This window comes from Dromiciops gliroides, chromosome 1 (genome assembly GCF_019393635.1).
Source record: "Dromiciops gliroides isolate mDroGli1 chromosome 1, mDroGli1.pri, whole genome shotgun sequence".
NCBI lineage: Eukaryota > Metazoa > Chordata > Mammalia > Microbiotheria > Microbiotheriidae > Dromiciops > Dromiciops gliroides.
In genome coordinates this window covers 396,170,914-396,198,025 of record NC_057861.1, presented here as the reverse complement: position 1 = coordinate 396,198,025, position 27,112 = coordinate 396,170,914, and the positions used below count along the sequence as shown (strand labels likewise).

Sequence of the window (27,112 nt, the reverse complement as noted above, 5' to 3'; positions counted from 1 at the left end):
TTCTGATTTCTGACTGCTAGCACCCCTTCATATGGTGTCTCCCTCCCTTAGAATATAAGCTCCCTGAGGATAGAGGCTGTTTGCTTATATTTGTATCCCCAGAGTTTAGCAAAATTCCTGATATACATTAAGCACACTTAATAAATGCTTATGCTATATCTCTGTCTGTCCATTGATATATCTATCACACATAGGAAATGCTTAATATATGTTTGCTAAATACATTCATGGAATAATTAAGGATAAATGAGATTGTACTAGGAAAATAAGCCTTACTAAAATAGTCAAAATAGGTAACAAAAATGTTTAAATACTTTCAATCTAATTTTCCTAAAAAGTAGATAAAAAGCAGGTTTTAGGGAAAAAATAAAAATGGAGGGAGCAAAAACCAATCAACAAAAATTGACTCAATACCTATTAGTGTTTTAGTATGAGTCAGAACCAAGGTTCTCCAAATCCAATTTCATTTTTAAAATGCCACTTAATGGGATTTGTAGAGTTTTTATTGCTCTTGTTTTTCCCTTTTTGCACATCTTATCTCCTACATGGAAAATGTCCTATCTTGTTCATTTCTTTCTAAAAGTTTGTTTATAAATAAGGATGCAAATAACCTTGGAATTATAGACAAATGCGACAGCTTCTATTTCAAACTATAAAGCTTTCATTATTTGAAAATTTCTGAAGTCATTCGAATCTATCTAGACTCACAGGATTTCATAAAGGACCTTAAAAGCTTTCTGAATAACTTCCTCACATTAGAGATGAGCAAGAGGTCCTAAACAATACTCTTCCATTATCACAAAACTATAAGTATTACTGGTCTTTGAACTCAGGTCTTTGTGAAGTCACATACATATCACACTGTCTGCTATATGTTATATCGCATACTAGTTGCAATATATTTCCCTAAAAATCTGAAAATAATTTTTAAAATTATATAAGCCAGGGGCAGCTAGGTGGCACAGTGGATAGAGCACCGGCCCTGGAGTCAGGAGGACCTGAGTTCAAATACGGCCTCAGACACTTGACACTAGCTGTGTGACCCTGCGCAAATCACTTAACCCCAATTGCCTCACTAAAAAAAAAAAAAATTATATAAGCCATACATCAGTCTAAGAATTTCTTGCACAAAACTATGTGCTTTTAAAAGTATAAGCAACAAAAATTATCATCTTATTAAGAAATATTATAGAACTTCAATGTACAAGACTCTAAAAAGTAATATTCTAATTTATCACCTAATGACTAATTTTTTCTGAAATAAAGGGGAAAAGTTAGAACCTTCTTGAAAATCTTAAAGTCTGACATTTATTTAAAAATAATGTTGGGGCATGTATGGTTGGTTGGGCAAGGATGGATGAAGGAGGAGGAAAATAAAGATTTCTCTAGACACTCAAGAGTTTGATCTGTATATTGCATAAACTACGGCTTCTATGCTGAATGCACTGTCTCATTCTGTGCCCCTCCCTCCATCCCTCCACCCCACCCGGCAAAAGCAAATCTCCTTCACAATACAGAAATAGAGGAAATGGAAGAGGTTATAGGACCCAGAACACTGTCAAAATTTCTCAAATGAAATTCCGTTAAATCCATTTCAATGAACACTTATTTAGGGCTAGATGCTAGTGCAAGTATAAAGATAGAAACACACTATTCAAATCAGCTCAGTCACTGTCTCAAAGAACAAAGGAAAAGAAAAATCAGTTGGCCACACTGCTTTTATAAGTTTAAAGTAGGACAAAGAGGACTGACCCTCTCTGAATGAAAGTTGAATATTACAGAATAAAATTTAATCTACCAAAATTAAAGAAATGAGATTTGAAAGGCTTTACTACATTAATATGTCCCAAATACCTGAAATTAATGTGATAACCAATAATGCAAAAGCTAAAACTTTAAAAATCTGAAATATCACGTCATTGAAAAGCATTATGCACAAGATTTCCCACCCTTCTCCCTTTGTATTCTCTTCCCATTATGTCTACTATCTACTGGTGCTTCCTCTCTTAAATTATCTCATCTACATTTTTATTATATTTCAATGCATATAGGTTTTTTCTCTGACAGAGAACAGAAAAGCATGTTCCTTGAGGCCAGGAACTATTTCATTTTTGTTTTTATATCCACAGTACCTAGCAGAATACCTGTCACAGAACAGGCATGTTATGTTTGCTGATTGAACCTATCTACCCTGTAGATGAACAAAATTTTGCTTAAAAATTGAAGAGAAATGGCACCAAGGATATAGAGGAATAAATTCCCTAAACACTCTGTTTTTAATATAAATGTACTGACACTAAATACCACTATCTACCACTGTCAATATTCTTGACATTTTAGTAAATTAAAAATGAATGAAGGAATAAATGAAAAAGCAAAATTTAAGCGCTTACTATGTGATATATAAAGCACTATTCAATGCTAGGGTTTACACACAGAAAAGTAAGGTCATGTAACATCATAAGTAAATTAGAGGAGCAAGGAAATTACATTTTGGATCTATGGATAGAGAAGCAATTAATGACTAGACAAGGGATAAAGAAGATTAAAGAAGATAAAACAGACAATTTTGATTACACACTACTAAAAAGTTTTTGTAGAAAGAAAACTAGTGGAGCTAAAATTAGAAGAGAAAGAGGAAACTAGGAAAAAATTCTTGGATGCAAATTTCCCTGAAAAACCTCTCATTTCCAAGATAAATAATGAACAGATTCAAATGTATAAGAATATATTAAGTATTCCTCAACTGATAATAAAAGAATATGAGTTGGCAGTTTTCCAAGGAAAAAATTCAAATGATCAAAAACTATATGAAACAATGTTCAAAATCCCTAATAACAGAGAAATGCAAATTAAAGCAACCTTCCAGTTCCATCTCATAGTCATTAGATTAGCAAAGCAGACCAAAGAAAGAGAGAAAATTGTAAATGTTGTAGAGACCATGGAAATACAGACATATTTACAGCACTGTTCATGGAGCTGGCAAAGTGGTCCAAGTATTCTGGAAAACAATTTGGAACTATGTCTGAAAAGTTAACAAACACTATATAACCTTTGACATGGTGATACCAATGCTAGGGCCTATACTCTAAAAGGTGAAAAAGGATTTTCCAAAATGCAAAATATGCAAAATGCATAGGCTAAAATATTTATACTAGCTCTCTTTGTAATGGCAAAGATCTAATCAAGTGGATTTCCATCAATTGGGAAATGGCTGAAGAAATTATGCTATACAGTATTAATATAATGGAATACCATGATACTGAAAGAAATGACAAAGTGAAAAGGTTCCAGGAATCTTCGGGAGACCTGTATTATTTGATTAAGAGTGAAATGAGCAGAACCAGGAGAACAACTTATAACATAACAACATTGAAAAGACAACTTTGAAACACCAAAGACTTCTGATCAATGCAATGACCAACCACAAATCAAATCCAGAAGAACAATGACAAATAATGCTACCCACCTCCTAACAGGTAGGTGACAGACCCACTCAAGATGCAGAGTAAATATATACACATATATGGATGTATTTGTGTGTACACACACAGACACACACACATAAATGGTCATGGTCAAATTTGTTTTGCTTGACATTTGTCATTAGGGTTTTCCTCCCCTCATCTATGATGTGGTGGAGGTTGAAGGGAGAGAAAATAAAAGCTTCTTAATTGGGGGGGGGCGGAAATAAAATAAAGGTCTCAAGGAACTCAAATTCTAACGGGGGAGACAACAAATATGAAAGTGTAGCTGCAAAGCAGATGGAAAACCAAGCTGACTCCAATGGAGGGAAAGCAAGGCAGGTAGCAATGAATCTCCTTTAGAAAATCTCAGAAAAGGCTTAACCCTAGATAGAGTGATAGAAAAATCTAATGGGATCCAGAAATGTCTTATGTGCATTGAATTGATCATCTTTCTTTCATTTTTTGAAGTCTCCATGCAGAACTTTTCCAAAACAGCCATTGTGAACAGGACTCGGATTTCTAGTATTCCTTTGTAGATTTTAATTCTGCTTCATAGAAATACTATTGATTTTTGTAGGTTTCTCTTTTAAATGGATATTTCATGAGAGCTGTCTGATGAAATTATTTTCTTTGTTGACTCTCTAGGATTTTCTAAGTAAATCATGTCCTAGGCAAATGGTTATTTTGTTTTCTCTTTGCATATCTTTATGTTTAATTTCTTTCTCTTGTCTTATTACTATTACATCATTTCCAGGGTTATATCAAATAACAATATGGAAAGGAGCTTCCTTGTTTTCCTCCTGCATTTATTGGGAAAACTTCTAGTGTTTCCCCATTGTATAGAATGCTTGCCTTCCCACAACAGATCACAAAACCTATTCTACTCTTAATTCCCCATCCTCTATTCAATCTATGCAGAGAATTTCCCTTTCTTCATTGTTGGTAGCTCCTTTCATTTCTCTGCTATCCACCTTAACATTTCTTTGTATCTTAATAAATCTTATTCCTAAGAATGGCAATAAACTTGAGGGCTTTCCCATAATGCCATTGGCCTAGGTTCAGTTCTTTTTTCTAGATGTGGAGAGCATTTTCTATCATGAGTCCTTTGGAATTATCTTGGATCATTGTATTGCTGAAAAGAGCCAAGCCTATCACAGATGATCATCACACAATGTCCTCATATTCTTTTTAATTAGACCTTTGATTTCATTGGTGAAAGACCTCCGAACAATTAATTCTCTCTATGAATGTGCATGGGCACCTATTTTCCAAGTTATAGAGAGTTGGCTGGGCCAACATGACAACATGGGGCAACATGCTGGCCTATATCTATAGAGAACTAGCTTCTGAGTAAGGAAAACATGAAGTAAAGTTTCATCTCTGACATACTGGCTGTGTGACTCTGAGCAAATCAATCATCCAACCTCCGGATGCCCAAGTTAACTCTCTAAGATCCACCACTTGAAATATGGCTCCTGCTTTAACCATTCAACTAAAACCATTCTCTAGGCTATCAATAAATTCTTTTTTTGATTAATATTTTTTTTCCTGTTACATGTAAAGTCAATAAATTCTTAATGTCTAAATCTCTTTAAGACTCTTTTTAATCCTCCGAGATATCAGTAATATTTGACAATAATAACCAATGTGTTAACTCATTCTTAAAACTTTCTCATCTTGTTTCCAATACATTGTAATATCTTAAATGGACTCCTTACCTTTTCAATCCCTTGAATTCAATCTACTTAGCAGACTCCTATGTATCTCTTGAGTCCTATCTCTAGTCTCTTCTCACTTCCCTGCAAACTCAATACTTAACTATCTACCATGCAACTCTATTTGGATATCAGCCCTGCCAGCATCTCAAACTCAGCATACTCCAAGTTGAACCTTTTTTAAAAAACCCAGTTAACCTCTTTCCCCTGCCCCAAACCAGTTCCTCCTCTGGATTTCCTAGTGCCTATTCCTGATGTCACCCAGGGCTTAACATCTCCCTAGAATGCATTTTCTTTTGTCCAATAAGATTTTGAAAGTTTTTATTGTATTTTTCACTAAAGTTCAAAATGTGCCTGTGCCCAAATCACACACAAAATAGCTAACTAGGCAACAGTTCTACTATTGAATATTTATCTTCAGACTAAAGTCAGTCTCTAGAGTTTAAAAAGCAATGGACTGGGGCAGCTAGGTGGCACAGTGGATACAGCACTAGCCCTGGATTCAGGAGGACCTGAGTTCAAATCTAGCCTCAGACACTTAACACTTACTAGCTGTGTGATCCTGGGCAAGTCACTTAACCTCAATTGCCTCACCAAAAAAAAAAAAAAAAAAGCAATGGACTGGGAATTAGGATAATCTTGGTTCTGACTTCAGGATATTATGTTACATCATACTCTATTATACAAGTCACTTTACTTCTATGGATCTCATTTGCTTCATCTGTAAAATAAATGGTTTGGACTAAATGAAGAAAAGAAAAAAAATATTTATTAAGTACTTCAGTAGGTGCTAAGTACTTTACAAAAATCTCATTTGATCCTCACAACAACTCTGGAAGTAGGTGCTATTATTAAATACATTTTACAGTAGAGAAAACTGAGGCAAACAGATGTCAGGTGATTTGCCCAGGTCACACAGCTAGTAAGTATCTAAGAAGTATTTAAGAAGCTAGGTCTTAAAGTTCCCCTCTACTTCCAACAGACTAGAACCTTTGGTTCTAGAATCATGTCATTTTATTGCTACCTTGTTTTAAAGGATTTGAATGATCGTGAAAGTAAAATATCAATATACTTGAGAGACCAGACCATGCTCGATTATTCCAAAAAATCTGAGAGAAACCAACAAGCACAAATTAAAATGATGGTACAATTCCTTGATTTTTATCTCCTTGGGACAAAATATAAGCTATAGCATAACTTCCAGCAAGTACCTGCGGGACTAATAAATTCATAAATGTTTGAATGACTTCATTTTTCCGCCGATTTCATGGAATTTAACTGATTTAGAATTGGAAGGGACCTGAAATCTCATTCAGTACAACCCCCTCATTTTACATATGAAGAAACTGAAGTCTTGGGAGCTGAAACAGCTTACAGAAGGAAAAAAGTTGGCATTTGAACCAAGGCCTTTCTGGTTCCAAATGAAGGTCTCTTTGCCATGGTACCAAATGGCATTTGCATCTGGCCTTTGGCTGACTATGATCAGTGAGGCAAACCTCATTTTCTGAGAATAGGCCTCTGCTGAAGAATTAGCCATACTCAGTGATAAGACAGATAGAAAGGAAGATGCAAAGGTGCAAAAATAAAAACCTTCCAACTTTATTTTTTAATAAGAACAGTCTTGCTGCTTATCACCTCAAGAAAGACTACATTATTACCTTAATAAAATTTGCTCTTTCTTTTCTTTTGACAAAGTGCTATTCTGGAAGAAGAAAAACCTTATTCTTGCATTGCAATCAGCATCAGACAACATAAAAACAAGTGTGGGGGCAGCTAGGTGGTGCAGTGGATAGAGCACTGGCCCTGGAATCAGGAGAACCTGAGTTCAAATCTGGACTTAGACACTTAACACTTACCAGCTGTGTGACCCTGGGCAAGTCACTTAACCCCAACTGCCTTACCCCCCCCAAAAAAAAACCAAGTGTGGATATCTACAGTTACTGCTAAGTCTATACTAGACTGAAGCTACTACTATTATTAATGGTTCACTGGCAAACGCCTCATTACTCCTAAAACATGGAAGCCACAACTAAAGTAGCAATGATGAAAAGCCACGTGATTTTTAAGGCCAGTCTTAATATATCCAGGAGGAAAGTTGAGGAAGAAATTATCATATAAACTAATAATCTGATTCAATGTATTTCAGATTGAATGCATCAGTGTTTTGTTTCTTACCAAAACCAAGAGTGAGATTTGGGTTGTTGTTGTTTTTTTTTTCTGGAGAATGGAAGCAGCTCCCATTTTTTTTATATCTGTGGCTTCTCTGTCAAAACTGGCATGAGTTCTAAAACAAAGGGCTCACCCCATCTCTATATTTCCTAGAAAGATCAGGGAATAAGTAGGGAGCCAATTAGATGATCACAGCCACTGGCCAACTGTGATGCTGCTGCCAGCTATTATATAAGGAATCCATTCCTATCATAAACCACAGAGATCTTCAGATTCAACCAGCACTTTGCTGCTGGAAAGTAGCTTTCAGATCCAGGATGTTGCATAATAGAGCTGAAAGTGATGGGTTTAACAGATTCCTTCTTCAGCATTTCATGTCCAGCATATCATTTAATTTTAAGTAATAGCTAAAAATCTAAGGGACTGACATTTAAATCCTTTAAAATTGGATGAAAGTATTATCCATCCTCCTCTCTAATTGGAAACAGGTTAATTTAATCCATCACGACATTAGAGTAAAGGATGCTATTTTATCTTGGCCTAGCCTTGTACTTTGGAAAAATGTAATAAAAAAAAAAAGGAGCTCGCTATTAAACTAAGGAATATCGACCTTAACCAAAGCATGCTGCTCTTAACCAACAGAGGGTACTATTTCCCTATGATTACTGAGTTTATACTAAAGTATAGAGACATTATCGATTTAAAAGTGGATGTGATCTCCCTAGTAATATTCAATCAGCCCTCTGAATCATGAAAATAGACACTTCAATAACAATCTGTAATATGAAAGCTCATGGTTACCAACTCCTGAAGGTGCAGCTTAGTTCACTGACAACATAGTTAAAGGACTTTTTTCCTTCACTCACAATAAGTTAAAATCAAGAGCTTTAATATTCAGAAAAACAACATTGAATTTTTATAGTAGATACCTCAGAAGTTATTACACTAAATTCTGAAATAAACAAACAGGGGGGCAGCTAAGTGGTGCAGTGGATAAAGCACCAGCTCTGGATTCAGGAGGACCTGAGTTCAAATCTAGCCTCAGACACTTGACACTTACTAGCTGTGTGACCCTGGGCAAGTCACTTAACCCCCATTGCCCCACCAAAAAAATAAATAAAAATGAAATGAAATGAAATAAACAAACAATCCTTACCAAAATGAAATTATTTTTATTTTGTTTTTTTTTAATTTAAATAACCAAACATCACTTTTAGTGAAGGAGTTAACATTCGTTCATCAAACAATGGATAGATATGATTCTTGAAAAGGCTAGGAATCACTAATACACATTTCCAGGAAGGAAAAAGCAAATGTTCTTTAGACATGTTGATTGGTTGATCCACTCTAGAGAACCTACTGGCAGAGAGTTATAATTATTTCCTGAGGGAGGAAGGAGTGAGTACTACCATTCTCATTGAAATGTCACTATGATGTAGCCACATGTAGAGATCCCTAAACCTGCCCTAAGAAGATTATTCACAATCCTTTTCCAGAAAGAAAGGTGGAATATATAGTATGCAATGCTTATTACAAAACAGCAGGGGGAGCAGATAGCACCTACACACTGGGAAAAACTGCAGAAGTCTCAGCTATTAGCAATACGGACGGACGGACGGACGGAAGGAAGGAAGGAAGAAAGGAAGGAAGGAAGGAAGGAAGGAAGGAAGGAAGGAAGGAAGGAAGGAAGGAAGGAAGGAAGGAAGGAAGGAAGGCCCCTCAAAAACTTTCATAAAAAAGGTATGGCCATATTTTCCAAAGCTACCCCTAATTTCTCTCAAACGCCGGAACAAAAAGAAATGATTTTTGCATGTCTCTTTGTAAAGGATGTCTGAAATTCTAACTTCAAAACCACTTTTTAACTAGCAGTGTGCGAACCTTGTTTATGGCATTACCCAGTCTATAAATTGCCCTAAATGAGTAATGAAACCAAGAACACAATTCATTCTGAGGGCAGCCTACTTCTTTTCAGGACTCCAAGTGACCTCACTTTCATAATCAATAGTTAGTGCACCATCACAAGTATCTTTGATGACTGAGCCAAGTGTGTTCCAGGTTACTGGAGGATAAAGTTTATATTGGTCTAATAACAGTCATCCATGCTCCGTACATACTTTAGTTCCTCCGAACAAAATTCCATCCATCTGCCTCAATTTATTTTTAATAGGAAAGGAAAATAATTCTTTTGGGAGTTAGCTGGTCTTCTAATATTCAATTCATCATAATCTTTCCAGAACCTGCCTCCAAGAATCCAGGCTCACCTCCATGCTTACATGAGGCTCAAGGACGGGTGGTTACCAGTTAGTGAATTTTTTTTTTCTTTCTACATCAACTCATAAAAACAAATAGGACACAGAGGAGTTACAGTCCATCAGTGTCATGGAATGCTCACCCAAACAAAATCATGAATCATTGATAGAGGAAAGGACAACGCTATTATGTTTGTTTGAAAGAACAAGCAAAATTCAGGAGTGCAAAAGAAACCGCACCGATAGATGGGAGAAAGGAGGAAAACAATGAAGGGAGGTCGTAAAGGACACTTCACTCTTGAAATTCCGTGCTAAAAATCTATGTTGATACTTTACTGTGGCATGCAGGTGACTCTGCTTTCTCAAAGGCTGTGGACAAGTACCAGCTCTGGCAGGTCCTAACAAGATGGAAAGGAGTCCCAGACAAGCTGATGGCAGACTCCAAGAACTGGCCTAGCTAAGTCTAGAAAGGCAAAATCACTGCAACTTCTGAATTTCACATTTTGAAATTGTAGAGTAGTAAATGCCTAAATTCTTTGTGGTTGTTCAGTTGTGCCTGACTCTTCATGACCCCATTGATAAATCCTTTTCAGCTACAGCAACTCATGAAGGTCTACCAAGGTTGCAATTCATGTTGGTGCAATGAACCACACTTGGAGATAGATCCCTGAAGTAACTTTAGGCTCAGAGGACCACAGATCCAGACCATAGGACATGGAAGATAACTAAGGCAACTCTTTCATTTTACAGATGAGGCAACTAAAGCTCAGGGAGGTCCAGTGACTTGCCCAAGGTCATGCAAGAGGCAAGAACTCTATTTCAGCTTTAAGGTCAAAGGATGGATGATGCATTCATCTAAATTCTCTTTGCTGGTTATTTGACCATTATCAACTAAGAAAAATAAGACTACAATAGTAATTCAGAATAAATTGTGAAATCCCAACTAAGACTTGGATAGTAAGTGTGTCTGTGTTACACAAATAAAGATGGAAAATATTAAGATTATTTAGGCATTTGGGCAGCTGGGCGGTGCAGTGGATAGAACACAGGGCCTGGAGTCAGGAAGACCTTAGTTCAAATAAAGCCTCAGACATTAACTAGATATGTGACCTTGGGCAAGTCACTTAACCCTGTCTGCCTCAGTTTTTTCACCTGTAAAATGAGTTGGAAAAGGAAATGGCAAACCACTCCAGGATCTTTGGCAAGAAAACCCCAATTGGGGTCATAAGGAGTTGGACACAACTGAACAAATTTAGGCATTTACTACTCTGCAGTTTCAAAATACGAAATTAAAAAGTTCAAAGTAGCAGTCAAGAGACGCAAAAGATTCCTTAGTTAACACAGGCCTCCTATTAACTGGCACCTAAACTCAAAGGTCAGAATGCAAATCTGTAGAAATGATCTCTGGCAGATTCAACGTTTTTATGGGCTTAAATGTGGTGTATGTAATTGTTCAAATGGAATTAGATCTGGAATCTTTTGCCCCATTTTGCTTTGGTAGTCTTGCCCACACAGACAATGCTGGAGGATGGGTTGTGTGGTGGAGGAGGAGATGTGCACATTGGGAGAGCAGGAAATCAATTAACTTCCCTGCCTCAATTTCCCTAACTACATTTTAGTTGTTTGTTGGTTTGGTTTGTTGTTGTTATGGGGTTTGTTTAGTTTGGTTTGGTGATGCAATCAGGGTTATTAAGTGACTTGTCCAGGGTCACACAGCTGGTAAGTGTCTGAGGCCCTAACTACATTTATTGATATAAGGCTGTTCTAAGAAACAATGCATTATTGCTTCTAAAGCACAATATTAAAAATGTAATTAATTCAGTTTCCCTTTTAGGATGTATTTTTAGATATAAATGATACCATTCTTAATACAAGTATTTTATAAATATTTTATTGTAAATAATTAACCTCTATTCCTCCCCAAGTCTATAGTACAATTCCATTTCCATACTGAATATTTTTTCATCTACTACCAATCAAATAATCTATTGATCAAGCATACTAAGCTCTTACTATGTCTTTATGGAACACTAGAATGCTTCTATTTTTCTGATAAGCTTTCAAACATTAAGAGAAAATAAAAACTCTCAAAAATTACATGAAATCTCTACAGGAAAATATAATGTCTTCCAAAAACACAAAGGTGACAAATCCTTAAAAAAAATTTTTTAAGATTACTATGTCTAAACAACAAACAGAAATAATTTCAAACTCATTCATATTCAATAGCATCAAATAAAACATGTGGCACTCAAATATGATATAAATTTCCCATTTCAGGTTTAAGGTAAGGCATCATTCTTACTGACCTTCAAATAAGTTTTGCCAATTCAATTTACTTCTTGTGGGTTACATGTTTTACTTGTACCCTAGTTTTTCAAATATCTTTTTTATTTCAAAACATATAATAAAAAGATTAGCATCTTCTAATAGAGCTGTGTAAAACCAAATGAGCTTTTTGTAGCCACATATATAATACTTAAGATGTTTTTTAAAAAAAGCCAAGTTTCATTAGTAGCATTAGCTTAGGAAAACTGCAGTTGAAAATCAAAATAGAAAATATGATCGAACTTAAAATAGAAATTGACCTACAAGAAATATTTAATGTTGACAAGACAAAGTTCTCTCAAATTCAGGGCGCAGGACACCTTTGCTTACTATATGAAGAGCATCCTATTCACTCCATCTGAGACTAGCTTCCACAAAACAAATCTATCTTCAAATCCAAAACATGACTTCTCTTGAACATTGATTTGAAGGCCCATTCACGTTTTATCTGATGACTTTAAAAGGGTGAAAGATTTTTAAACAAATAAAACTTAACAAATTTAAACAAATAAAACTTTCCATCCATAAACAGCTTAATCAAGTGACAACTTACAACATTTATAGTATTAGTAGTGAAAGGACTTTTAAAATTCATAGTAGAGTTATCCTGGTAAAGCTACAGGATTAATGCTATAGATTTTCAATGAAGGCCCATCTGGCCAATCATGTTCCTTTGCTTAAACAGTAAGTGAATGACTATTTTGAAAAATGAAAGAGGAACACTAGCTCATTCCCGAAATGTTTCCTAATGACGCTTAAGGTCTAGATTTTCTGTTATACAACACAGCATAAAGAAGGGGTCACAACTAAATGAGAACAGGAATACTTCAATGGTGCTGCATGGAGTTGAGCCTGATCCATAGGGAAGGAACAGAAGATAATGACATGGTCATGAAGGACTGACTAATTTTGATGGGGAATACTAGTGAATGTGGAAACGGTGGTCAAACTTTAAAAGAATAAAGTTATGCGTTTTTTTAATCACTGTCCTATGCAGATATGCAAGGGAAACCTTAATATAGAGAATATACTAGAAAGACCACTTACTTCTACTGGCTTTGAGTAGCAATTTTACCTAAAGAACAATATACTACCAGCAAAGAGAAAAAGCTTACAAGATAAAATCAAGTAGTTGCCTGGTTATAGTAATAAATAAAGGATGGGGGGGGGGAGGGAAAGGGGAGGTGGGATGAAAAAAAAATGAGGTAAGGAGGAAGAGAATAAATACATAGTTCATAGAACTATGATATATTAAAAAAATGAAATGGCAAATTTCTTTACTTTACAACCAGGTCAAAATTACTTAGTTGAATTTTTAAAAACAGGGTAAATATGCTTACTTTACTGAATCTTTAAAGGAACTTACAAATCAAATTTCCAAATAATGACTACTACTATTGGCTGAATCCCTTAACCATCTGCATCCAACATGTGTATACCCCCCTTTGCCTTCTTCTTCAGCCAAATATTCACAAAGGACAGGACATAAAAGCAACTCTGGCCTCTTACAACTAAGGACCAAAACATGAACCTAGATCTCTTTCTTAACCAGTCTACCATAAGCTTGCCTCTAATAGGTTATTTCACAACCATAAACTCCACTAACAAACATGGTTTTAAGGGCATACAATCATCAGGTGAATGTGGCCCCAAACCTAATCAAAGACATCATTATTACTAAATAATCCAAGAAATTAAATTTGATATTGTACCAAAACAGAAAAGGCTATGATAAAGCTTTCTAAATTTCTCTTTGTAACAAGTTGATCACTTGATTTCTTATGGCCAAACCATATGTTCTTATGACCAAGGTTCTGTCTTATTGTGTACACTAATTAATTAAATAAATGTAGATTCCTCCCCCACCCCCCTCCCCCAGTTTCTGCCAACCATTCTCAGCAGTTTGTTTGGGAATTTGTTTTTTCCTTGAAAAAACAAGACATAGTCTAAGTTAATTCAATGAATGCCTTGAAAAAAAATGCTTTGCAGAATGAGAGAAGAAATTCAGGCACCAACCTCTCCTAGAGAATGACAAAAAAACCCTTAACCTATCAAACTTTGTATCTATGGGCCAAATGATAGCCTTGGTTCAAGTAGGAGAAGCCAACTGTTACTTAGAGACAATAAAAACAGGCCATCCAATGAGACCTGAGGGTGATGCAATTAATCAATATCAAAGATGCCTTTGCAAAATGCTTTAACTTAACAGACTAATTGAAGAGGAAAAGGGAAAGGGGGGAAAGAGAGGGAGACCTGGGGAAACTCTCCAAGGGAGTTAAACTAATAAAAGGACACAAATGCAAAAGGCTGGGTGGGAGGGGGCATTTTAACCTGCGTGAAAACGGACAGGAATAATGGAGAGGGGGAAGGATGCAGGAATCCTGGCCACTTTTCTTGACACCAAAGGTCGGCAAAACCAGAGGGCTAATATCCCTTACCTTGTTCGAGGCCATTTCACTGACGGAATGCCTGGTCTGCAGGGTCTCTAGCTGGTCCAGGCACCAGTCCAGCTCCTCCAGGGTCTCGCTGGCCAGTTTCTGGTAAGCCTCCTCTGCGAAGAGATAGGGAAAGGGGTACTCAGTTCTGAAGCGCTTCACGGGACTACCAGCCATCTCCAAAGGGGCCATCCTGCCATACCCAGCCATTCTCGGATGCCCAGTGCCCACACATGAGTGCTGCTCCTTCATATTGTTAAGCCAGGCACAGGAAGAAGAGAAGACTCTCTGCTGGGGAGGCAAACAGCCTCTCGGAGGGAACCCCAAAGTCTCTCCAGCTTGGCGCCCTTCAAGTCCGGGTCCAGAAAGGGCTCGGAAACTCCAGCAAATAGTTTTTATTTTGTTGGTTTAGTTGGGTTGGGTTGGGTCTGGTCGGGGTTTCTCTCAGAATGTCTTTTGGACGGTGTGGAGGACACCAAGTCTCAGTCATTTAACCCAATTTTAGCATACGGGGCCTTATGGGAGATGCTGGGGTGCTGTTTTGCTGCCGGGGCTGCTTGTCCTCTTTCAGAAACTTGCTTCTTTGTACTCAGAACTAATCTCTGTTCCCTCTCCTCCTCCTCCTCCCAAAAGAGGTCTGGGTGATGCAGACAGTTTTCCCTAGACTGGAGACCGGCTACACCTCCCCTTTTCCTCTCCAACTATCCCCCTCCCTTCTCCTCCTCCAACCCCCTCCCTCCCCCGGCCGCCTCAGCGACTTCAGGGAGGCACTTTCAAGCAGAAATGAATCAGCTGCTGCCGTGTGTAAGCGGCCACCACGTTTCCTGTTTTCTTTCTCAACTCCTCCTAGCAGCAGCGGCGGCGGCGGCAACGGCTGTAGCTGCCTGGGCTGCTGCGGCTTTCCCTGAAAGCTGACCCCCTCCCCTCTCCTGCTGACCCCACTCGCCCTGTCCCAGGCCGTCCTAGGACATAACCCCGCTACCCAAAGGAAGGGAAGGCTGGGGAAAGTCAGAATTGCAAGATATTCCCCTCCTGTCCTCCCGGTTCCTTTCTGTTTGAGTCTGTCTCAACTGGCAAGCGTTTCTATGGGGCATATCCTAACAGAAGCTTCGAGCAGAGCATCCCAGCCCAGCCTGTAGTCTCCCTAGGCATCCTTTGAAGTAAGACACAGAGGGAGTGTGTGTGTGTGTGTGTGTGTGTGTGTGTGTGTGTGTGTGTGTGTGTGTTGGGGCGAGGAGGAAAACCCGGCGTGGAACCAACAGTAGCCTTTGCCAGTTGCCACCTCAAAGCTGAATCGCACAGGCGCGAGCAGAAACACGCACCTAGACACACACACACACACACACACATATACACGCGCGCACTTGCATGGCTCCTGCCTGGCAGAGCACGAGACAAAAAACACCTGCTCCAGGAAGGCACCGGGAGTGCTCCAAAGATAGTTTCCTGTCTACCTGTCTGTCTTTCCCTCTCTCTGTCGTCTCTCCTCCTCTTCTTCTTCCTCCCTCTCCCCCCCCCCCCCTTACCTTACCTTACTCCTCATTCCCTCTCTCTCCTTCTTTCCCCCATCTTTCTCTAACCTCATTTCACTCCAGCTAGGAAAAATCCATAATTTCTCCATTCCTAGCACTGTTCCTTCAAAGAACCTAAAAAGCTTCACAAACAATATTCGAGATCTGTGCCACCTTGGATCTTTGGTTCTAGGTGCCCTGCTTTGTTTTTAGAGCAACAGTTCCCAGCTACCTCTCCATGCTGCTGGACTGTTCTGGGATAAATGCTTTCTTTCTTAGATGAACTTTCACAGAGAGCCCTTAAACAACAAAAAGAATCTACTCAAGTTTGGAGTCAAGCATTCATATTTTATATACACATACATGCATATACATATATTCAAACATCTGAGCACAGCATATCAATATATATGCTTCTGATAGGGCCGGGGAAATTTTGAACTTTCCTCCCATAGATAGTCTCTCCCCAGCCCCTTCCCACCTCATCCCATACCAAACAAATTTTAAAAGAAAAATAGAAATGCTTATGTATTTACTATCACTACCATTCATAGAATAAGCACAAACATGACAGAATGAGAAAAAAAAAAGAAAATGTCTCAGACTCATATTGCAGCATGTTTTCTTACCATTTTTAGAGGCTGATCCTAAGGTAGAGAAAGGGGGTATATGGTATTCTTTCCTCTCAGAAACTGATCAACTGCAGGAGAACCTGACTACATTAGCAGTGGGTGAACAAACCCATTCAGGGAAAAGAAATCCAAATTCCCAAGGTGAAGATTCTATTTCATTGAACTTTTTATTCTCACTTAGAAAGTATCAGTTGAAAAGGCCTTATATGACTTTTGTCCCCCAAATTAGGCTACATGAGTAGAAGCAATTATAGAACTTAATTTTTTAGACTGTGGAAATAAGCAGTTAGTGGCACATTAAGGAAAGGATCTTATGCAAATGAACTTCAGATTGCTGGGACCTTCCTATTGCCTATAATATCACTGGCAAAATGTTAAGAAATATTTTAAAAGTAATTCTAACACTAAGACATAGCACCGTCTGCTTTCCTCTGGGGGTACCCTAGAGGAGAGGAGAGAGAGACAGTCACATGTAGCAGAAGCAACATTGATCTTGAAAAGTTAGGTGACCAGTGTTTCTAATCCTGGTCGAATATTGGCTCTGCCACTCACCAAGCATGTGGCCATTTTCAGATTATTTCATCTTTGTGAGCCTCAGTTTACTGATGAGGTGATTGTGAGAAGTAAATAAGATACTATATGTACATATATAACTTTATAAAGAGGTAATGTGATTCTATCAGTGCATATTGGATATATCATTTATCAGAAAAAAAGAAATCTGCTCAAATTAGCTAAATTAATATCAACATAAGGTGGGGGGATTTTAAAAGACAAGTCTACCTGTTTTCGGGTAACTTGGGATACTCAGTAAACTGGTGATTCACTGGAATCAGTTTAGCAAACAGCTCCGAACATCTAAGTTTGTTCTTGGATTCAGGAAGGCCTGGTTCAAATTCTCATCCTAATATATATAGCTTGGTGACCTGTAGGCAATTCACCTAAACTGTCAGTGTCCACGGGAAGTTTTCTGAGTGTAAGGTACATCGGAGCTGCTCTATTGGAGAGAGCCTCCACACAAGGACTTCTCCCCAATGATGAAATTACAGATCCCAACCCCTTACTCTGATAGTAAAAGAATACAAGGCACCATGCTTAATGGAAGGGGGTGGGCTGAGGTGGGGGGAGCAGGAGTCTCCTTTTCTTGCCCAGGCTAAAAGTGTAGGGGACACTTAAGGACTAATCCCTCTAATGATCAGCTGGAAGCTTTGAGCTGCTCCTGTTTCCCACTTGGAAGAGTTCACCCCTTCCCATACTGATTCCAGACACAGTATAGACACTCCATTCAGTTTATCCAACTGCAGCTCAGAACTCCCTAGCTCAAGCAATCCACCAGTCATAGCCTTTCCAGTAGTAGGGATGATAGATGTGTGCCACCACTACTGGCTTGCTGAATGGATTATTAAACTCAACCTTAGGTGCCTAGTATACATTCACTTATGTCTAGCCTCTAAACCAGGAGTTCTTAACTTTTTATGTAATCGTGGATCTCTCTATGCAATCAGGTAAAGCCTATGGACTCTATCTCAGAATAATGTTTTAAAATATATAAAATAAAATATATAGGATTACAAAGGAAACCAAAAGATGTGGTTAGTAGCTAGGAAGACAATGACCACAAGCAATCTAACAGTGGGGCTAATAATGACAATAATTTGAAGTAAGGATTGTAAATGATATTTCAAGATATCTACAAAGACTATAATGTGATAAGAAAATATGTCATTTCTATTTGTGACAGTCACAGGTACTGCTAACATGGTGATGACTTCTTGCCAACATTCAAATGGAAGGAAATGCTAAATTGTAATTAGAGGTTAGTGAAAATAAATAAATATTTCTTCTCCATCCAAGATCATAAAGCCTCGGAAATCTAACCTTGGAAATCTGAGGGAATCTGTGGATCCCAGGGTGATAAATCCTGTTCTGGTTAAATAGCTTTCAAAGGAGATCTCCAGACCAACCTCCCCCACTCTACAATTGGCCAGTATTTAGGCATAGGGAAGTCATCCAGAGAGTTCACACATCAACTCACAGAGAGCTGCCAGTAACCAATCACATAGAGCATGCATTTTGAGGCTTGCAGAAGATGAAAAGTAACAACCTTACAAAAAAAAATGGGGACTTATTAGAATGAAGCCCAGTATAAAATATTTTCATATTAATTTTTACATGAGAAAAACTAATACAGGAGGGCTTTTAAGTTAATGCTCTAGGACACTAAAAATATAATATTTGTCCTTAGGAGGGCCAGGGAAGCTAGGTGGCAAAGTAGATGGAGTGCCAAGCCTGGAGTCAAGAAGACTCATCTTCCTGAGATCAAATGTAGTCTCAGACACTTACTAGCTGTGTGATCCTGGGCAAGTCATTTAATCCTGTTTGTCTCAGTTTCCTCATCTGTAAAATGAGCTGGAGAAGGAAATAGCAAACCACTCCTGTGTCTTTGTCAAGAAAGCCCCAAATGATAGGAACTCAGTATTTGACAAAAACTGCTGGGAAAACTGGAAGATAGTATGGCAGAAATTAGGTATAGACCAACATCTTACACCTTATACTAAAATAAGGTCAAAAGGGATACATGATTTAGACATAAGAGGTGATACCATAGGTAAATTAGGAGAGAAAGGAATAGTCTACCTATCAGATCTTTGGAAAGGAAAACAGTTTATGACCAAACAAGAGATAGAGAATATTATAAAATGCAAAATGGATGATTTTGATTACATTAAATTAAAATTTTTTTGTACAAACAGAAGCAATGCATCCAAAATTAGAAGGGAGGCAGAAAGCTGAGAAACAATTTTTATGGCCAGTACTTCTGATAAAGGCCTCATTTCTAAAATATATAGGGAACTAAATCAAATTTATAAGAATCCAAGTCATTCCCCAATTGAGAAATGGTCAAAGGATATGAACAGGCAGTTTTCTCATGAAGAAACCAAAGCTATCTATTCCCATATGAAAAAATGCTCTAAATCTCTAATGATTAGAGAGATGCAAATTAAAACAACTCTGCGGTACCACCTGACACCTATCAGGTTGGCTAAAATGACAAAAAAGGAAAATAATAGATGTTGGGGAAGCTGTGGAAAAATTGGAACACTAATGCATGTTGGTGGAGCTGTGAACTGGGCCAACCATTCTGGAGAGCAATTTAGAATTATTCCCAAAGGGCGATAAAGCTGTGCATACCCTTTGACCCAGCAATACCACTTTTGGGTCTTTTTGCCAAAGAGATCATGGAAAGGGGAGAGGGACCCACATGTACAAAAATATTTATAGCTGCTCTTTATGTGGTGGCAAGGAATTGGAAGTTGAGGGGATGCCCATCAATTGGGGAATGGCTGGACAAGTTGTGGTATATGAATACAATGGAATACTATTGTGCTGTAAGAAATGATGAGCAGGAGGAGTTCAGAGAAACCTGGAGGGTCTTGTGTAGGCTGATGATGAGTGAGATGAGCAGAGCCAGAAGAACATTGTACACAGTATCATCAACACTGAGTGTTGATATACTGTGATGGACTATATTCTTCTCACCAATGCAATGGTACAGAAGAGTTCCAGGGAACTCATGAAAGAAGAGGATCTCCAAATCCAGGAAAAAAAAAAAAAGAACTGTGGAGTATAGATGCTGAATGAACCATACTATTTCTATTGGTTTTGGTGCTGTTGTTTTTCTATTTTGAGGTTTTTTGTCATTGCTCTGATTTTTCTCTTATAACATGACTAATGCAGAAATATGTTTAATGTTATTGTGTGTCTGTGTGTGTGTGTGTGTGTATAAAACCTATATCAGATTACCTGCTGCCTAGGGGAGGGGGGAGGGAGGGAGAAAAATCTGAAATTGGAAAGCTTGTATAAACAAAAGTAGAAAACTATCTTTACATGTAACAGGAAAAAAATACTTTATTAATAAAAAAAAAGAAAGTCCCAAATGGGGTCATGAAGTCAGTCATCACTGAAACTATTAAACAATAAAAAAATTATAAATTTCTGGATTGTCTAGGTAATTTTATTTTGAATTGTCATCTCATTTTTACTCTCATATGGAGATATTCTCATGGTAATAACAATTAGCATTTTAATGTAATTGCATACGTGTATATGGTATTAGCTGAGATATGTCTATATGCACACCCTACACAGAGACATGCAGACACATAAGCACTTGTATGTTGCATACCTATGCACGTGCATGTGTCCATGCATGTGGTGGAGGGGGAAAAGAAGAGGGGAGGGAGAAGCCTGGATAAAAGATTCATCTTGGAGTTCAGACCTGAGATCACATTTTACTTCTGAACCATAGTAAGTGGTGGCCATAGGCAAGCCACTGAACAGTTCAGGGCCCCATTGCTTATCTTCATAGTGAAGGGAATTGCCACAATAGGATTTCACTCATGAAATCACAAATCTAGACCAAGATATTTGTAAGTAGATAGACATAGACACATATGTGTGTATACATATACAAGTCTTCTACATATAAGTATCTGTTTTGGGTTTTGTTTTGTTTTTTTAAATTGTGACACCAAGGGAGAAAAGAGAATGAATTCCTTGAGTTCAGGCACAATGTTTCATTTTCTTAGTATCCACAATGCCTGCCACAAAACAAGTGCTTGTTAAATGGGATGAGTCTGGATCCATGACTACATTCATCTAAGGAATGTCCTGATAAGTAAACTTCTTCTACAAATGCAGGTAGACATTTTCTTTGTAATCTACAGTCTCTGAGTGTTTCCTAGAGCACTGAGAAATTCAGTGATTTGTGCAAGGGACACATAGTCAGTGTGTATTATAAAAAGGAACTGAATTCAGATCTTAGCTCCAAAGCCAGTTCTCCATTACTCTACTTTCATAAAGAGATAGCATTTAACAATAGGGCAAGGAAGCAATTTGCCTTTGATGTTGTTAACCTACAGACCAATCATTTTGCACATTATATAAGCTTGTCAGTAAGAAGAATGCTGATGACAAGAATCCTATAGACCTTTCAGAGTTCCCTTCCAGGCCTGACTTCTCAGTGGATACCACTGAACCTTACTAAACCACCATCAGTATTAACTCTAAAATGCCTAAGACATCTATTAAGTACATTTAGACAATGTCAAGCATCCTATATTACCCTGATGAGTCATAGTTATTCTAGTGGAGCCAAAAATAATGAGATTTATTTTTGGATTTTACAGAACCCTTCTCTACCACCAATAATAAGTTAGAGAGTCCAAATATTTTCTTAGGAAAAAGGCTGAAAGTGTCATCCCTTAGAAAGTGTCTGTGAAAACCTTTCCATTTTAAAGATTTAAAGATTTGTCAAATAGCACTTATTGAGAAGACAGTTACCAGGATCTAAAATATGATAAACTACTGCAAATGCAGGAGGGACCCACTTACAATGGGTTACTTTGGCAAGTGCCTTTCCAACCACGCTTTTAGGGTTTTCTCCAAAGCACCAGGGTACTATATAGCAACCCACAGAACTGATTCGTGATCTTATGAATAAGCAGTCTTTAAGTTTTCTGAAATTTGGATTCTCCCCACTTCTTGATGATCTGAAGGGTTCTCTTGACACATTGCCTGAAATGGTGCCATGGACATCACTAAAAGATGCTAAGGCAGCAGCTTCCTTTTGAAAAGAAAAAAAGAGCCTCCAGTTAGCAGGAGGTGGAGGTAATATATCCTTGTGAAATGTTTGTCAAACTGTTCTGCCTATTCTGTTTGGAGACTAGCTATATTTATGTTGACCAACCTGGTGCCAGGATTCTTTAATTAGGTGCACTTAACAAGATGAATGTGAGTGCTGGGAGGTTTTTCTTCCTGGACTCCAAGAATTCGAGTTCAGTAAAAGCTTGTACTACTTCTACCTACCTAAGTCTCAATGGTATGGCTATTTTTCCCTTGCTCGGGTGTGAGGAGTGTTAGGGAGGAGGATAATCGAGTTATCACATATTACTATAAAAATAGCAAGAAGTCTACTGTCAGTGAAGGCAATATTTTAAAATACTGCAGAAAGTCTGAATGACTTTGTCAGCACCAGATAAAAACCCTCTGCCTGAGAAGGTATCTTTTCTTTGTTTATTAACATTCACTAAATATTTTCTAAAGTTAAGCAATGACAAATTTCTATCTGGACTTTTCTGACTCCAGCTTCTCTCATCCTTCCTTCCCATCAAACATCTACTCTAGGAGGAAATGAAAAAAGTTTTTAAATGCTGGTAAAGCAGACGGAAAAGAAATTGCATCTGACCATGGGTGTGGCTAAGTCCTCAGAGAGTTCACTTCAGTAGAAGTCTGATGGCACAAGAAACTTATTTCTAACTTTTTTACTGGCTTTTTAAATATTCCTATATACATGGTTATCTGATGGGAAATACATGAAGGTATTGGCTTTGCTTTCAGAGAGCATATGTAACAGGTTTAAGCAGAGCTTGCCAGTGGCAAGTTACCCTCTAATTTCTAGGTATATTTCTGGCATCAAGTCCTTGTTTTGAAGTACTTTAAAATCTCCTAAAAAGTGTAAAATTGCCTTTGGTACTTCTAAACTTCCAAAGGGAGGATGCATATCACTTTTTTTCTGCAAGAGTTTTGATTTTTTTTTTCTTTGCCTCCTCACAATCTACAAATAATTTTTTTCTGGGACTACTTGAGGGCCCGGTAGGATTTTATTAAAAACTTAATTTTATAAACACCGATGTCCTCTGATGGCCTGTAGGTCATCCTGTCACTAAGGTTTAACCGTCTAAGTTGTATAATAATTGCTTTGCAGTCTTATGTTAAGCAGCTAGCATTCAAATCATAAAGAGGTGGCAATATAATTCTTTAATTAAGTACCCACAGAAACCTTGGAATAAAGCATTACCCAAGGGCTGGCTGCCTCCTGTAATCTGAGGAGGCTGGGAAGATTCCTCAACTCCAAATATCTCCCCCAACCTGTCAGTCACCTAAATTTCACCATTAGTGATTCATTGCTTCGGGTGTCAAAAGCTTTTCATCTTGGAGAGTCCCTGGTTAAGATGCAAATACCCCTAGGGGTAATATTTTAGCATAAAGTGTAAACAGGCTGGGGAGGGGCAAAGAAAGTGCAAAAACACAGCTGAGAGAGGAAGGAGATACCTAGAGGTGGTTAGGGATCTCTGAAAGGCAATGTGGGCTCAACTGCACCTATTTATTTTGTCTGGGATGTTCAGAGCTATGCACAAGTTACAAAGGGCATAAATAATCCATCTTCTTTCTATATTAAAGTTTGCATTTGACAGCTCTCTCATTTAGAGCTGGAACTGACAGTGATTTCTTTTGAATAAAACAATGAATGGGGTGGGTAGTTCCTATCTTGGAGAAACATCACCAGCTGATGACCAACTGTGTGTGGCCTAGGACACATTTTAGTCCTTTTCGGTACTTTGTTTACAAAGAATTGGAGAAGATTGCCAACAAAGAGGGTTTTGTCTGGAAATTTCATTTCATTAAAACAAAACCAAACTTTTTACATAGCAAAGTCAAGGGGGGAAGGGGGGGAGTGGGAAGGGTAATGAAACCACAGCCGGTTGTCTGCTGTCCTATAGAAAAAAACACTTTGAGGCATTAGACTTTGAGCATTTTATGCCTCATAATCCCAATTTTGAGTTACAAAAGCATCTGATCAATGCACAGAGCAATTTACCTGTAAAATAAAGGAGTTGTACTACTGTAGGAGTTCTTAATTTTTTTGGTATCATGGACCCTACTGGCAATCTGATGAAGCCTATAGGCCCTTTCTCAGAAGAGTAGTTTTAAATTCATAAAATAAAATTCATAGGATTACAAAGGCAACCAATTATATTGAAATAGCTATCAAAATATTTTGAAAAGTCCATGGACCCCAGATTAAGATCCCTTGCTGCATATGATTTCTAAAGTCTATTCTGGCATTTTCTGACTTGTGTTAACAATGGGAGTTCCTCAATTGTTGGCAATCTTCTTCAATTCTTTGTAAACAAAGTACTGGAAAGGACTAAGACATGTCTTAAGCCACACTGTTGGTCATCAGCTGTCGATGTTGCTCTAAGACAGGAATTGCCCACCCAGTTCATTGTTTTACTCAAAAGAAATCACTGTCAGTTCCAACTCTAAATGCGATAGATGCCAAATAGAAACTTTAATATAGAAAGAAGATGGATTATTTAAACCCTTCGTAAATTCTGCATAGCTCAGAACATCCCAGACAAATGTCTTGTCAAGATAAGTCAAAAATGTCTTGTCGGTCTAGTTGGCCATCCTTTGTCTTCCTTTCTATCCCTAACACCTAGAACAATGCTCAGCACATAGTAGGCACTTAATAAATGCTTGACTTTACTCATTGTTCAGGGGGTTGGTTGAAATCAATCCCAACAGAACCAGGAGAACATTGTACATGGTAATCGAAATATTGTAAGGATGATCAACTGTGAAAGACTTAGCTACTCTGATCAAGAAAATGAGCCAAGACAATTCTGAAGGATCCATGATGAAAAATGCTATCAACCTTCAGAGAGAGAGAACTGATGAATTCTAAAAGCAGATTGAAGCACACTTTTTGTCTTTATTTTTCTTCTTTTTTGTCAGTGGCTAATATGAAAATATTTTTGTATGACTTCATATGTATAATTGATATAAAATTGCTTGCCTTCTCAAGGAGGGAGGAGGGAGAGGAAGGAGGGAGAGGATTTGAAACTTGAAAATCTTTTTTTAAATTAATATTAAATTTTAACATGTAATTGGGAAATATTTAACAGAATAAATAAAAATATATTTTTAAAAATTGACAGTGAGCCTGATTTCTTCTTTCTCTCAACTCACTCTTTCAAGACCTAGTTTAATTGTTACTTCCTCCACGAAGTCTACTTTTATTATCTTGAGCCTTCTAGGCAAAATTGATCTCTCCTCCTTCCCATAGCACTTTGTACCTTTGATTTCATTTTCATATTGTGTCTGACATTTTGGTTGTGTAAAGAATTTATCTTTCCTACTGGGCTAAAAGATATGCATCTTATTTTTTACATCTCCTAGACTCACAGAATACAACTAGAATATAATAACCATTCAATAAGTATTTGTTCAAAGAATAGATAGATTGTTCTTGATTGACCTTGATCAAGTCATGTGACAGGGATGTTATGGAAGGGATATCTGCACTGGGAAGGAGCTAGAAGACCTTCAAAGTTCTTTCCTTACGCAAAATTCTGTTGATTCTAAATCATAGAAATTCAGAGGGGGGCAGCTAGGTGGCGCAGTGGATAAAGCACTGGCCCTGGATTCAGGAGTACCTGAGTTCAAATCCGGCCTCAGACACTTAACACTTACTAGCTGTGTGACCCTGGGCAAGTCACTTAATCCCAATTGCCTCACCAAAAAAAAAAAAAAAGAAAGAAATTCAGAGTCTGTTTTCCCATTTGTTAAATGGGGAAGTTGTAGTGAATAATAAAATTAATAAATATAAGTCTTTCAGACTGATGATACCCCTGTTAACTTTAACTCCCCAAATACAACCCCATATTTGCCCCTTGGCATGGTAGATTTTTCGGCTTCCTCTCTGTTTTCATAATTACCATGTAACTCATATCGATATTGTATTATACTCAAAATCTATACAATAATCTATGAGCTTGTCCCCTTTAGTTTCAGTTTCTTTTCCTTCCAATTCAACCTATTTTGTCGTTCAGTCATGTCTGACTCTTCATGACCCAATTTGGGATTTTCTTGGCAAAGATACTGCAATGGTTTGCCATTTCCTTCTCCAGCTCATTTTACAGAGGAGAAAACTGAGGCAAAGAAGGCTAAGTGACTTGCTCAGGGTCACACAGTTAATGTCTGAGGCCAAATTGGAACTCAGTTTTTACTGACTCCAGGTTGGGCACTCTATCCACTATGCCACCTGAAAACAATTAGAGTGCAATAAATTAAATGTGTCCTTTGTTGATGTAGGCAATTGATTGCTTTGACCCATTGTTTATTGAAAGTCCTACATTTCCAGGTGGTATTGCTCTGATTTTTGGAAGTGAGTTTCTTTGAGTGGAACATGTCTTCAGCCTTGGCTCAGTAACAGGGCAATTCAGTTATTTTATAGGAATTTAAATATGGGTTTAAAAACTTAAATGAGTTTCCAAATGGAGTCACAGGATCAGCACTTTAGAGCTGGAAGGGGCCTAGTAATCCAACGGCCTCATTTTATAGATGGAGAAAACTGAAGCCCAGAGACACAAAGGCAATAAATAAGCACCAGAGTAAGGATGCAATGCCGGATTCTTTAATTCCAAAATCAACATTTCTGCTAATATGATCCATGATTCTGACACCCCTTTCTGTTCTAGATCTATGATCTAGATCAAAAATACCTAATTGTGTGTGGGGGGGGGAGGGGATATGGTTCATAAAGGCCAATATATTACTCTATTTACTTTTTAATTCTTATTATTCATGCTTTAACATATTCAAGTAAGTTAGAAACTACTGGCCTGTTAGCGAACCTGTATTTCTGAACATGTGTTTGCATTTCTCAACAAATCTACATTAGAAAGTATCTAAGTATACCCTTTCTTCTGGTGGGTTTGTCCATTGGCAAGTACAGAAGTACAGAAAACTACTTTTCTGA

General features: G+C 37.7%; 1 protein-coding gene across 10 annotated transcripts in view; it reads right to left on the bottom strand.

Moving 5' to 3' along the window:
- PDE4D (phosphodiesterase 4D) overlaps positions 1-27,112 on the bottom strand; it is a 1,961,234-nt gene that overhangs the window by 56,592 nt on the left and 1,877,530 nt on the right. For 9 of the 10 annotated variants that reach the window (XM_043987008.1, XM_043987016.1, XM_043987041.1 and 6 more), the window contains one exon: positions 14,367-14,479. In XM_043987008.1, coding sequence (XP_043842943.1) covers positions 14,367-14,479 — 113 coding nt within the window. Of the gene's footprint in view, positions 1-14,366; positions 14,480-14,565; positions 14,589-27,112 lie in introns of those variants that run through there. The other variant, XM_043987092.1, reaches the window with a different exon arrangement.